Here is a 14,691-nt window from a genome sequence, read left to right on the forward strand (position 1 = left end):
TCTCTTCAGGTCGATACATCGCCTCCCTGTAGCAGCACACATTAAGTTTAAATCCCTGACGATTGCCTACAGAGTAGTCAGTGGGTCATCACCTGAGTATATGGAGACACTGGTGAGGTGCAATGTGCCTTCTCACCTACTCAGGTCTGCCAGGGAACAGGGTCTGGTGATGCCGCCTCTGTGCTGTATCAAGTCTCAATCCAGACTCTCTTTCTGTGAAGTTCCTAGTTGGTGGAATGAGCTGTCCATCTCCATCCATACTGCCGACTCACTCATTGTATTCAAGAAGCAAAAGAAAACCCACTTCTTCTGTGAATAGCTATCTAATTGACTGGGGGGGAAAAACAAACAGAAACTTTACTCTGTGATATTTCAAATTGTTAGCTGATATCTTGTTATATTAAGTTTAATTGCTTAATTGATTGCTAACTTATTAGTTTTTACATCTTTCCACTAACAACTTTTGTTACCTGTTCTACTACACTTGCTTAATGTTACTCGATTATGTTAACCTCTTATGCAAGTCACTTTGGATAAAACTGTTTGCCAAGCAAATTAATGTAAATATAAATGTTGTATATGTGGCACGAGAGATTAGCAAAGTAAACTTTTTAATTTGTACCCTATTTCCTTGTTAAGCATTGTAGCCAAGCAACACATTCTCATCCATCATTTTTGGTAGTGAACATTCCAAATCAGATACATTTGTGTTTAACTCATCTTTTTCAGTTTGTCATTTAAAATTGTTAATATCTCAAAGTAGAATGAGTGATATTGACAAAAAAATATATCTACATTTTTTCGGGGATTTCATAATAATAACAATAATTTATATAGCGCCTTTCCCATGCTCAAGGCACTTTACTGAGTCTCATAAAGAAACAGCAGGGATATGCAACATTGGATACAGATGTTTCCTGAACAGAACATTAAAACAGATAGATACAGGATATACAAAACATTAAACAGAATAAAAGACAATAAACCAGTAAAATACTAAATTCAATATTAAAAGAAATGCCTGAAACAAACCACATCATTTGTCATATAACACACACACACACACATTCTCCTCAGCATCTGGACCGAGAGGAAGACTGAAAGAGGAGCGGAATGTCAGATTAAATTAAAGGCCTTCCTGAACAGATGGGTTTTCAGTTGTTTTTTAAAAGAATGAATGGAGTCAGCTGATCTCATTCATTTCGGGGGTCTGGGCACTATACAGCTGGAGGCCCTGTGACCCATAGAGTGCAGGTTAGTGTGGGTCACAACAAGATGGCCAGAATTAGAGGACCTGAGTGGGCACACAGGAACAGAGTGATGGAGAAGGACACTGATGGAGTCCAGTGTGAGGCCATTTAAAACTTTGTAGGTTAGTAATAGAATTTTACATTCAATCCAGTAAGACATAGGGAGTCAGTGGAGGTGAAGCAGGATGGGTATTATGTGCTCGCTGTTGCTTTTGTTAGCACTCTTGCAGCAGAGTTTTGAATCAACTGGAGCTGTGATAAAAGATTTGAAGGGGCACCTGACAGTAGAGAGTTACAACAATGGATGCAGGGTGTGATAAAAGTATGGACGAGTCTGGAATAGCCTGCCAATAGGAATTCGCCAGGCAAATACAGTAGAGCACTTTAAAACACTGCTGAAAACACATTACTTTAACATGGCCTTTTTATAACTTCAATTTAATCTTAATACTGATACTCTGTATGTTCAATTCTTCATAATAATTATTCACAGTGGCTCCAAAATCCATACTGACCCCTACTCTCTCTTCTGTTTCTGTTTCTTTTTCCGGTTTCTTTGTGGTGGCGGCCTGCGCCACCACCACCTACTCAAAGCATCCTGATGCACCAAAATTGATGGACTGAAAGCCAGAAGTCTACGTGACCATCATCATCAGGTCCTTCCATGAAAACCCCAAATACAAAGAGGACTGTTTGACTTATGTTAGGTAGATTGCCCAGAGGGGACTGGGCGGTCTCGTGGTCTGGAACCCCTACAGATTTTATTTTTTTCTCCAGCCTTTGGAGTTTTTTTTTGTTTTTTCTGTCCACCCTGGCCATCGGACCTTACTCTTATTCTATGTTAATTAACGTTGACTTATGTTTATTTTTTATTGTGTCTTCTATTTCTCTATTCATTTTGTAAAGCACTTTGAGCTACATTTTTTTGTATGAATATGTGCTATATAAATAAATGTTGATTGATTGATTGATTGAACATGGAATATGTTACAGAGGTGGAAGTAACTAAGTTTCTTAATGTGGTTTATGTGGGCTTTATAAAAAAAAGGGAGGAATCAAAAAGGACACCAAGACTCCCTGCATTAGAAGGTCTGATGAGTAGTACTAGGGTGTGGTACCGTGTTAGCCATTATGAATGTTGAGAAACGCCAAGCAAAATGACACCTTTTACCCCTTTTACTCAGGCAAGAAGTGAAGAAGGGGCCTGAGTTGCATCGAAAGCTTACATATTGTAATCTTTTTAGTTAGCCAATAAAAGGTGTCATTTTGCTTGGCTTTTCTCTAAGGTCTGATGAGATAATCTTGTCGATAATGAAAAGTAGATCATAATTTGCATCCTTCAAAAATGCATTCTTAAAAAGTCTTATATTGTACAAGCTCCAGCTCACTCTTGTCAATAGGATATTAACTTTTGCTTTCTAAAGATATTAATGGAAACAGCATATTTAGGGAAAACAGGGCTTATTTATTTAATTAAAAATGAAGTATTCAAGTACAAAAACATTGAAATCACCAGTGCAAGTATTTCTGTGATCACACACACACACAGTAAACCATTTCAAAGTGGCCTACAGGATTTTGCACAAAGACCAACAAAAACTATTATAATGAGAGCAACAGACACTTCCCCTTAATATAAACAAGACTTCAATCCAAGAGAATTCAGATATTAATTAAAATTGAACTATGGGGCATGAATAAATATTCAGCTACTCTGCGTTAAGGCGAATCGTACAACATATAAGCAAGAACGAAAATGTAATCTATTGTACTTGTCACACATGTGCGAATAGGAGGCAGCCGAAGGGCTTAGAGAATGATGTTAACATGTCCGCCCAGGGGGCGGCGGGGTGCACTGACTCTCTAAGTCTCCTGCAGACCTTTCCCGGGAAACCGCGCCAGGAGCCGGTGCCTCAGCTCAGAGCACGTCATTTCCAGTCCTGGCCCCGAGGACGACACCACCACATCCGGTCCCGAGGACGACACCACTTCTGGTCCCAAGGACGACATCACTTCTGGTCCCGGCCCCGAGGATGACATCACTTCCCCCAGACTCCCTATAAAGCCTCTCTCACCTCATCTGGATTTCAGTTCTGTTTTCAACTCTGGTCGTACAATTCTTTTATTTTGCAGCCAGGAACATATTATGCGCATGGCAGCCCCAAACCTTTATCATGTCTGGAGTCTCGTTTTGTCACATACTATAAATCACCATGTCCAAACTTCAAGCTCTGTCACATACTGCACAAGAAAAAAAAACAGCTTTAGCATTTAAAGCACACATGTGGTAGTCTGTGCTACTAGTCTACACATAGTCTCACTGCAGCAGACATTTAATATATCCAGTATGTCTGGAGTGAGCCATGAGTGGTGGGAACAATTAGACGGCTCGCTGAGTGTCACATTTCTAAACTAATCCATCATCTCATGAAAGTGGCGCTCAGAGTGACTTTGAACTGCAAAGAGCAGTGGTGCTCTTGTTAATTTGATCTGACAGAGAGCAAGCCTCTGGTTACAATAAACTGTTTTGTTCATAAAAATTCAACCAGCAAAATATGCATTCGACATAAATAATGTGTCACACCCCATCCAAAGGAGGTGATAAGGACTGCCGCTCAGTGACCTGAATTACGAAGAGCCACAGGAGACGCAGGTTTCAGTTAAGAAACAGATCTCAAGGGTGACTTTTTAAACCGCTGTGTTGTTAATGTGGGTTGTGACTTCTGAGGACAAACTATTAACAACAGGAAGACAAAATAGCATTAACTGGTTAATAACCAAGATGGTGGCAAAAAACGGTACAACAACAACAAAAGTAATTTTTAAATCAAAAAGATGAATGGAAGATTCTGAATGTAGGGATCAAGAAACCCCCCAAAACAAGTGCTCAAACCTTATTACTTGATGCAGAAAAACTCATTCAAAAATGAATACCTAACCTATTCATAATTGTTCAATGACGACCATAAAGGGAGAAAACCTACAGCGATTCGTTAATCTTATTATACTGCTCTAAGATAATTATTAAGAATGGTCAACAAAAATATGTGGCACACACAAGATGGCAAGATCTTTACTGCTTCACGAATATTAATTATGTGAGCAGATGAAAAGAATCCGCATTTCATGGCACAGAATCAACTCTAGAAATAAGCTAAGGAATGATCTCGCTATGAAGTCTTGTATTGTGATTTTTGGGAGTCTGACATGATGTCAGTCTTGGGAGCCACAAGATTCCTTATAACATCGGGACACTCTCATGTTCACTCTCCAATTAAAACGAGTGGATTTTACCTTCAGCACACACACACTGTGCAATCCTGAAGCTTAACTCCTTGGCATTATGTTTAACTCCAGAAAAACAAACCAAAAAATCTGCATTTTTGAAAACCAAGCCAAAAATGCTGAACATTTTTCAATAAAAGAAATGTATTGCGTGTTAACAGAAACCTGCAAACACCAAAGCGCCAACAGAAATACGGTAGAATAGGTATGTCTAGTGTTCACTGCTGTACTGATACAAACTTAGTACACATCCTTCATGTGACATGTTTTGAAACAGCCAGCGACGCACAGTCGGGACAGTAGAAACGTGTTTCTTTGTGCACTTTCCTTATAATATTTTTTTTCTTTTGCTTTCACATTAGAGGGTATAAATGATAGTGTCCCTTATACGCATGATCAATGCCGCTCATTTTATTATTGTTGGCTACCACAGCTCAAGGCTTAGTGACTTCTACATTTCCCGACACGAACATTGACAGTTGCTACACTGTAAACAGCGCTTAGGGAGCTAATGTCTTTCTTGTCTTTCCACTTGATTGCAATCATTTTGTCTTTTTTCCACATAGATATTGCACACTGGAGTGGCTTTATGTAACTGAATGGTGGTTTGGTCGTACAGTGCCGTATGCAGGCTCACTATCCGGTGATTTAACTAATGATTCAGTTCAGTGCTTTACAGCTTTTCATTTACATACCATTGAGTGCTTTGGTTGAAGACTCTACCCCACTCATGAACACTGATGAGATACCGTACAGTGGTAAAATGCCTAAAAATATTCATGATTCTTTTGCAGCATGACATTATTTTATTCACTAGATGGCAGCAGAATACTTTACTAGCCTTATTCCAGCTTAACAGTATGCTTTGGGTCATAACAGCCTAACCTGAGAGACACTCGGGTTTAACCGTTTTTACATAGAATTTTACTTAGAATTTCGATCCTAATAGTGGCCTGGGGTTAACACAGCGTTTCTCAATCTTTAAGTATTTGCGACCCAAGTTTTCATAACAATTTTAATCAACCCCCCCCACCCCCCAACATTTTTTTGAAATGTAGATGCATATTTTATTATACCTACTTAACTTTTATTGACATTTGTCTAACTCTATATTTATTGTTCTACTATCCAAATTTAGTTTAAGTTAATTTGTTTTGGTTTCAACAGATTTTTTTTTTCATATTTTTGATTCTTGTTTTCTTTTTTTCACGTCTTCGTGCCCCCCTTTTTGTTACTTAGTGCCCCCGGGCGCCACCCCACATGTTGAGAACCACTGGGTTAACACCAAGGAGGTCAATTATAAAAACAAAACACTAAACCATATGTATTGCCAGGAGTACAGTGAATGTGCCCCCTCACTGCAGAGACTCATCTGAATTGCACTGGGGAAATCCCATGCTGAATGATGCTCCCTTAAAATGTATTAACTGCTTTGTAATGGCAGTTACAAATGGGCTCAATTCGTCTTTTAAGGAAATGATTTACTGAAGCTCTTGACAGACAGGGTATCAATAATTCAAACATAAATTCTTTCTTTAAATTTAGGCATGGCTAATTGGGAAAGCTGTCACTGCATAACCAGCACCTTTTAATTCGCATTAACTGTCTCAACAGTGAGCAGAATCCAGAAGGGGGGAATTGAAAGCTGACAATGCCCCCCGGCAGTATTCTACAGCAAACAAAAAAAAAAAAACGCTGCAGAAAACAAAGCTCTTCATTTCAAAATATAATACTCGTAGCATATTTCTGAGATAGAATTCAAGGCAGACACCTTTGCTTTCCATCCATCCTCAATGAGTGCATCAATCTTCCAAAAAGCTTCTTAAACATTTCAGATCAACTTTGAAGACACTGTAACTTCTCTACCAAGCAATAAATTCAACCATTTTAACACATACAGCACATGTTGATGACTAAATTATCAGGACAACACAAACTCAATGGCACTGCACCACAATTCTTTTTCTCACAGCTACTCCTTCCAACTCTTTTCTCTGTGGTCAATTGCCAGAGCCCATTCTGTCCAAAAGTGCAACTATGTACTAATGAGCCTCCATTTCTTAGTACCACCGTCTTTTGTGTTGCTTATAATTATTGCAGTTGACAACAGCATGTCCTACTGAGACATAAAGAAAACTGTAGTGTAGTGCTTAAGGACTTGGATTTCAAACCCTGAGGCTGAGGGTTCAAATCCCACAACTGACACTGCGTGACCCTGAGCAAGCCACTCAACCAGCCTGTGCTCCAACTGGAAAACCAAAAGAAATGGAACCAATTCTATCAAAAATGTTGTAAGTCACCTTGGATTAAGGCGCCAGCCAAATAAGTAAATGTAATGCTGTAGACCAGGGGTGCCCAACTCCAGTCCTAGAGGGCCGCAGTGGCAGCAGGTTTTCATTCTAATCCTTACCTGTTTTTGCTGCTAATTAACATCTTTTGAATTAATTTTAATTGACTTGGCTTTTAAGAAATGTTTCCCTGAATTTCTTCATCGTTGTACTGAATTGCTTCATTTCTTTCCTTAAATGGCACCCAAACAGAAGTGAAATGTGAAGTGAGAGAGCCAACAGAAGACCAACTAAGACAGGGCCTCAAACTCCAACCATGTTGCTTAATGAGGCACCGAGTCTTGTTGTTAATTAAACCCGTTCTTTAATTCCATGGCTTGTTGCTGCTCTCATTGTCTAATAGCAGACATTTCTGAAATTGTGGATTGTCTCTTTCCTAAGAGCAAGCAGATCAGCATCCCTGAGACCTTCACCTTTCTTTATTTTCAGACATTGTATGATGGTCCTGTTTTGGCTCATTTTGTATCTCATTATTGTTTGGCTGCTAAATAAGGAAAAAACAATTGAGGGGTCTGAGTCTTCAAGAGCAAGTCACATAAAATGAATTCAAAAGAAGTCAATTAGCAGCAAAAACTGGTCACTGATTAAGAAAATGTTTAGAATGAAAACTTGTAGCCACTGTGGCCCTCCAGGACTGGAGTTGGGCACCCCTGCTGTAGATGACTTAAATTTACAGTGCCTGTCACAAGTATTGAAAAAGCAAAATCAAACTTTTTGGTGCATTTACCAGCAAAATGAATTACAGAAGAAATGATTGACATAACACTTTTGTAATCACTGGCTTACTGCTTATTTCTGGATATTACAGTTTAAAAATGCTTTCACATATTTGTTTAATCTTCCTATTTGTGTCCTGTAGTGGTAGTCCTACACAGATTGGGGGGGACTGAATAAGAGAGAGCGAACGGGCTTAGGTGATGCCACCGGTCTATTTGCAGTGTTTACTGGCACTCTCTGCACCACCATGAAGGGAAGATCTTTTGTTAGCTAACGCTGCTGAAAAAGCACTTTGGAAGGCAGTTGTAATCTAGACATTGTGGGTTTGTGGCTGACCACCAGCAGTTATCACAGTGCAAAATGTACAACCTGGGATGGATCGTGTGCAACTCTGTAACAAGACTGTGACGTAGTCAGCAGGATTTCCACTGTGACAGGGTGCAGTGTAGTGGCAGGGCTGCACAGAAAGGTGGAGGCTGAAAGTGAGCGAGTGAGCTAATGTGATGTTACCAGGAAGCACTCCATTTTCAGTGCTCACAGGCAGCCTCTGCATGGCACAGAATCTAAGTTTCTTATTGCTCTTGCCATAGAAAAACTGCTTCTAGGGATATCTGTAATCTAGATGTCAGGGTTCACTGGCTGACCCCCAGCAGTAATCACAGTGCAAAAGGTGCAACCTAGGATGGATCGTAGTGTGATTCCATGACAAAACATGTGGCACAGTTGGCAGAATTCACACAGAGAACAGGTGAAGTGTAGTGGCGGCGCTGAACAGAAAGGTGTAGGCCGAATGCGAGAGAGAGCTCAGGTGACGCTACCAGAAGGCACTCGTCTTGCAGTCTTGGTTACAGTTAATTTCGTCTTGACCTTACCTATCTTCTAACGAGGTAGCCATGTACTCTCCTCTTCTCGCACACCTGTCTGATCTCCTCTCTTACTCCAATGTGGATTAACCTGTTAAGCAGGGTGATGGTGCGGAATGTTTAAAACAAAGTCTTATATTTTTAGTAACTGATAACCCTGTGAGGCTTTTCTTACTTTGATGACGGTTTCCAAAAATGGCACTACAGAAAATAAAGACAGCATGGCTGACGCTTTACCAGTCCGAGTCTTGGCTTCTGTTGAGGTACAAATGTTCCCCACTTTACGCCTGCTAACATGATCCACAAACACACTGTAAAATCTGCCATGTAGTTTTATGACAGTGCTAACTATAAAGACAACAGCATTTATTATTTCACATTGCACATTTTTGTATATACCTATAAAGAGAAATCTAAATCACATTAATCAAAATCATAAAGCATTTCCAAAACATTTAATCGGCTTTAAAAGGCATACTGTTATGTTTCTTGCTATTTACAGCACTATACAAAATGAAGCCTAAATAAAGCCTTCATCACAATAAACAGACTTCCTCTCTGTACCGTAATCTTGATCTGCTTCTAGCACATGCAATTAACAGCTGTACAACATAAAGACCGAATGAAAGAGCTGCGCTGCACGTGCATTGTTTCATTATGTTCACATTACAAGCCTCATCGTGCAATCCCAATTTTTCACTCAGATCGGGTTTGCCTATACTGACAGTTCACATTCATAAGAACAAGTGACCTTCTGTATCTAACTTAACGTGAACGCATCTGACCTCCGAAATGGCGTGCATTTATACATTTGTGCCCATATTATCTGCATCACCAACAACTGAAAACATATTTGTGAGACGAATCATGGTATTAAAACCAACTAAAAAGATAAGCTAGTAGCTAGTGTGTGCACTGCATTTTGCTCTGGAGGATGGCAAACAAGTTCGTCAGCTGTACATAATTAGGTGGAGAAGACAAACTAAAGCCAGGCGACTAGATTTTGGTGTTTTAGCAGCTACTGCTGGCACTGCTGCAACAAGAGATGTGTAGGGACAAGAAAGGAGCCTGCAATGGTGGGACCATGACGACTGTCACAGCTGTAGCTCTCATCCATCGTTGTTTCACCACGCTGTTGGGACTGGCTGATAACAACAGCGCTCTGCTCATGTGTAAAGGCAAAAAAAAAAAAAACATGAATTTTGATCATGCATGTTACATCGCCAAAAATTGGATACGTATCCAATCTAGGACCACATATGAAAGGGATGCAAATCTGATTTGAAAAGGTTAGCTTTCTGTGTCACACAGTGCTGAAAACATTAGACATGTGTCATGTAAAAGCAAAAATAAAATTGGATTTGAGTCACTTCAGCCTTGTAATGTCAAAACCGAGTTCTTTAATTTGGACTGATATGCAAACAACTTTGTAATACTGCTGGATACAAAAAAGCACTCAATTAAATTGCATTGAAATTTCTTATGAGAAATGCTGCCATGGTCCAAGCACACAGACACCTTGGTGAAGAAGGCACGATAATATATTTTGCCACCTCAGATGCCTCATAGATTTTATGCTTCCCTTCCAGATAGTAATGAACCTCTACATTATCCACCATCAAAAATATCCTCAAGGAAAAAAAATCACCACCTGGTCTGGAAATGGCATGAAGCAAAGGACCACAAGGCTCTACTGAGAGTGGTACAGTCAGCTGAACTCCTCACCTGGCGGCGTGCACTCTCTAACTTCCAGGACATCCTTAATAAATGATGTCAGACCAGGGCAAAGAAAATAATCAGAGATGTCAGCCACCCAAGCTACAGCCTATTCTCTGTGCTGCAGTCAGTGAAATACTATAGCTCTTCTGAAAGACCGAAGAGGTGCGACTGTTCACAGCCCACACACATCCACATGAGGGCAGAGTCTACATGATGCCCTAAAACAATGCAACCTACTACTGTCACTGTACAGTACATAGCAATTTTTACTGGGTCATTTAAATGATTTTTTATATTCTTCTTGTAGCTCAGCAACTAAGCATTTCACTACATGCGTGCAACTGTATGTGACAAATGAAATTTGATTATAAAGTAAAGATTATTATTAAGAGGGGACATCCATAGCAGGTAATTAATGCACAATTTCTTCATACACGGGACCTCGATCAGCTCTCTAACACACCTTGTGTGCTCAGTAATGTAACATTCTTAAACTCAGATAAAGCTGTTCAGGGTTGCAATTGTCCACTGCCAGCTATCCAGCTGTGGATATCACTGTACAAATTGGTTACTTGACTGACTGACCTGTAAGCTGAAATTTTGTGTTCTCTCTTTGAAATAATCCTTTTGAATGTGTGTATATATATATATATATATATATATATATATATATATATATATATACATACAGAATATAGTCTTGTAATATAATTTATTTATTAATTGTATTATTTGTCTTCTTAAAGCTATTGAGTTAATAAAGGTATTGTAATAATCATAACCTGCATGTGTTTTTCCATACCAACAACTGTAAAACCTACATTTGCCCACCCCTGCATGTATGTATATGTACACACACACTTTTATAGTGTCACTGAGCGTATACAGAAGTATATTGTTTGCTCTAGTGAATTTGGATTGTGCAGATTCGGTAAATTTTTGGATGGACCTTTCAGGTTGTACTGTGAACTGATGTATTTCAGTCTTGGCACAGCAATAGACATAAAATGCACTCATTGTAATAAAAATAGATTGCTTTGCTGCCAGTCATCAATGCATTCCTTAATGCATTTTTATTTATATATACTACATAATGTTATCAATAAGCTTTGTTTAATAATGTACAACTTGGATCTCGAAATTGTACACTGTAATGGTTTTCGCTGTAAAATGCGCTTAACCACATAAAAGACACAACTGACACATAAAATATTCTTAGCTGATACATTATCACAACGTATAGCCTGTACTGCTCACGCTTGCCTGCTACCAAGAAAATGTTTATAAACTGAAACAGTGCTCGTCTGGTTTATTTTTAACCCCGCTCGCGGTTGTTCGCGTGTGTCATATCAACACCGTGACGCTCCTGCGGTAGTCTTTCGTGTGTAATGACAGTTCAATTTCTATCCTGGGAAATATTTTATTCCACCATATTTAAATCAAGGCTTTGCGTTTGTGTTTTTAAGCATAACGATACGCTGTCTTCGCGTCATTATAAATATTTTTTTCTACAGCCAGATCTGGCGACATTCGTTGCACAAAATGGTACTGAACGAGCTGCGGTTCCTGCGCGTCGTCGATGTGAGACCCGATTAGGCAGCCGCTTATCCCACAAATAACATAAAGGCAGACATCGGAGGGGAGGCCTATTTGATTCTCGGTAATCCCATCATCATCATCAGCAGCAGCAGCGGTAGCGCCGGCGGAGGCCTCTGTCTACTGGGACGAGGGTGCCCATCTCTTACCTTGACGGCGCTCCGCTCCCGGAAAGCTGCCTTACATTGCCTTTTGCAGTAAGCGATGTCGCCTAACTGGGAGTCAAAGAGGTCGGAGGCCAAAGTCAAGGAAATTAAGGCGAGTGAGATGCAAGCAGAGAGCGTCACGTATCCTGCCATCCTGCGTCTTGTGTACGAGGTGAGCCGAGCCGAGTGGAGTGCAAGAGGGGAGGGAAGGGGAGAAGATGAAAGGGGCGTGTCTTCAGCGTGACTCCTCCCTCTTCCTTGTCTTAGGGCTGCTGCCTGTCTTCCTGTACTCGTTGTTTAATTATGCGGCAAATCGTTTTAACATACATTAAAAAAAACATATCTCTTATATTGGAAAAGAAGGAACTCGTGTAGTTTATCCATTTCTAACCTGCTGGTCCAGCTGAAGCCAGGCCGCGAGGAGCGCAGCTTAGTTATTTTATATAAAAGCAATTAAAATTAATGTCGAATGCATATGGGTGTGTGCGTGATTGGGCTCACCACCATTCAGTGTCGATTCCTCTCTTAAGCCCAGCGTTTCCTGGGCAGGTACAACACACCGCTGTCCTGAACGAGACGAGGCTGAAGTAACCAACCTAATCGGCTGGCTACTTACTCGCTTCTAGTCAGCTTCTGATACGAATGAAACTTCAGTTTTGATTTATAATAAATTTGCAAACCTTTCTGAAAACATGTTTTCATTTCGTCATTGTTGGTTATTCAGCGTAAATTGACGGGCAAAAATAAACCGGAGTAAAAGTAACGACTTGTGTTTGTGTTTGAAAGTTCTTAAATTTCCCAAGGGATCGATAATGTGACTATCTATCTATCTATCTATCTATCTATCTATCTATCTATCTATCTATCTATCTATCTATCTGTAATTAAGTAAAAATGCAGAAAAGACAAATTCTTCACATATACTCAGGTATTAAATGGAGTATTTATTTCTGCTTTGTTGCAATACAACACTAGTACTAGGCTGCAATTTGCCAAAGTGCCAAACTCCATATGGCAGTGCATCCTTAAGCCCTATTCGAGTCTGTTCTAGTCGGACTCATCGCATCTTCACTCACACCTTCAGTATACCACACAATGTCCATCCATCCAGTATCCAACCTGCTATATCCTAACTACAGGGTCACAGGGGTCTGCTGGAGCCAATCCCAGCCAACACAGGGTGCAAGGTAGGAAACAAACCCCGGGCAGGGCGCCAGCCCACCGCAGGGCACACACCCACACACTAGGGACAATTTAGAATCGCCAATGCACCAAACCTGCATGTCTTTGGACTGTGGGAGGAAACCAGAGCACCCAGAGGAAACCCATACAGACACGGGGAGAACATGCCACACAATATCACATCCGGAAAATGTTATTCTGAAAGCTATTTTTTAAGTTTCAACTGCAGATCACTGTGTGGGATCACGTTATGTCACGTTACTGTCTAACCCACTTAGTCCAGACCAGGGTCGCAGGGGGTGCTGCAGGAGCCTATCACAGCTAGCATACTCCTTTGAAGGGAGAACACACACACTAAACACATATTAGGGCCAATTTATTGTTGTCAATCCACCTAACCTGGACTGTTGGAGGAAACCCACACTTATATGGGGAGAACATGCAAATTCCAAGCAGGCAGGACCTGGGACACAAACCCTGGTGTTACTACAAGGTGGCAGTGACACCACTGACCTACAGCGCCACTTGTAGAATCAGTTTCAGGTTTTTTTTTTAATTTATTAAAATCAAATAACATTCCATACAAGCAAGTCAAGTTTTACAAAACTAGGTTTGAAACAAATCAACCCCCAGTTTCATCTTATTTTTGTATAGTACTCTTCAATGAGTCCAGTCGTACAGCACTCCGTCAAGTTCTACAAATACAACATTTAATATGACGAGCAACAAAATGGTTTGACACTGTTTAACATAAGCAGAGCCCAGCGGTATTTGGCCATTAATTAATTGCTGAACTATGGTGCCAATTTAAACCTGCTCTGCTTCCTTATGACATAAAAATGCCATTCACCCATATGAGCAATTGACAGAGAACACACTTATCAAACAAACCTTCCTGGTCCAAAACAGAATTTAATGTGAGGTTGTGTTTAAAACAACCATGGTATGGTATGCCTTGCACATTTTAGGCCTCCTAGCCTCAGGAGGGCAGTGTGATTATCTTTCAAAGTAAATGAGTCTTTGGCTCCCCTCTAATTACCTACCACGCTAACACCTTTCCACTATGAGGCTACCCAGCTGGTAATGTTAGGTATCAGGATTCTGTCAGCCCCTCAGTCAAAGGCAACCTACATGAAAGCACTTAGCCCAGTTACTGTATAAGAAAAGCCATGTGACTCTAAGTTGGCCCTATGTGAGTGGGATTGCAGGAGTGTTTGTGTGTGTGCACAACCTGTGAAAGATCTGCACTCCATCCAGGTTGTTACCTGCCTTACACCTTATGGTTCTGTCATGGGGTTGGCCCTCATAACTCTTAACTGGGTTAGTCAGGTTTAATAGTTTAATGATGGATGAATGTGATGGGTGGTCATCTGAAGGAATTATGGGTCGAAAGACAAGATAAATGTTGGGGTACCAACCCAGCTTTGCCTGTTTACTTGCAAAGTGAAAAATAAACAGCGCTCAATGGTGTGAGTACAAACAAAAATGTCGCCCTCTAGTGTCCTAACAAAACAAGGCTTCTTCAGGTGCTTTTCTCTGGGCTTGCAGGAGCTCCATCTCCAGTGCTCTCCAGTCAACAAGTGAT

At 40.4% G+C, this 14,691-nt stretch overlaps 1 protein-coding gene across 1 annotated transcript in view; it reads right to left on the reverse strand.

Annotated features, from left to right (window-relative positions):
• tmem59l (transmembrane protein 59-like) overlaps window positions 1–12,138 on the reverse strand; it is a 67,337-nt gene extending 55,199 nt beyond the window's left edge. The window contains exon 1 of the mRNA XM_039767713.1: window positions 11,928–12,138. Within this exon, the coding sequence (XP_039623647.1) occupies window positions 11,928–12,077 (150 nt within the window). The 5' untranslated portion in view covers window positions 12,078–12,138. The remainder of the gene's footprint in view (window positions 1–11,927) is intronic.
• Between the last annotated feature and the right edge of the window lie 2,553 nt (window positions 12,139–14,691).

Source organism: Polypterus senegalus, chromosome 10 (assembly GCF_016835505.1).
Source record: "Polypterus senegalus isolate Bchr_013 chromosome 10, ASM1683550v1, whole genome shotgun sequence".
Classification (NCBI taxonomy): domain Eukaryota; kingdom Metazoa; phylum Chordata; class Cladistia; order Polypteriformes; family Polypteridae; genus Polypterus; species Polypterus senegalus.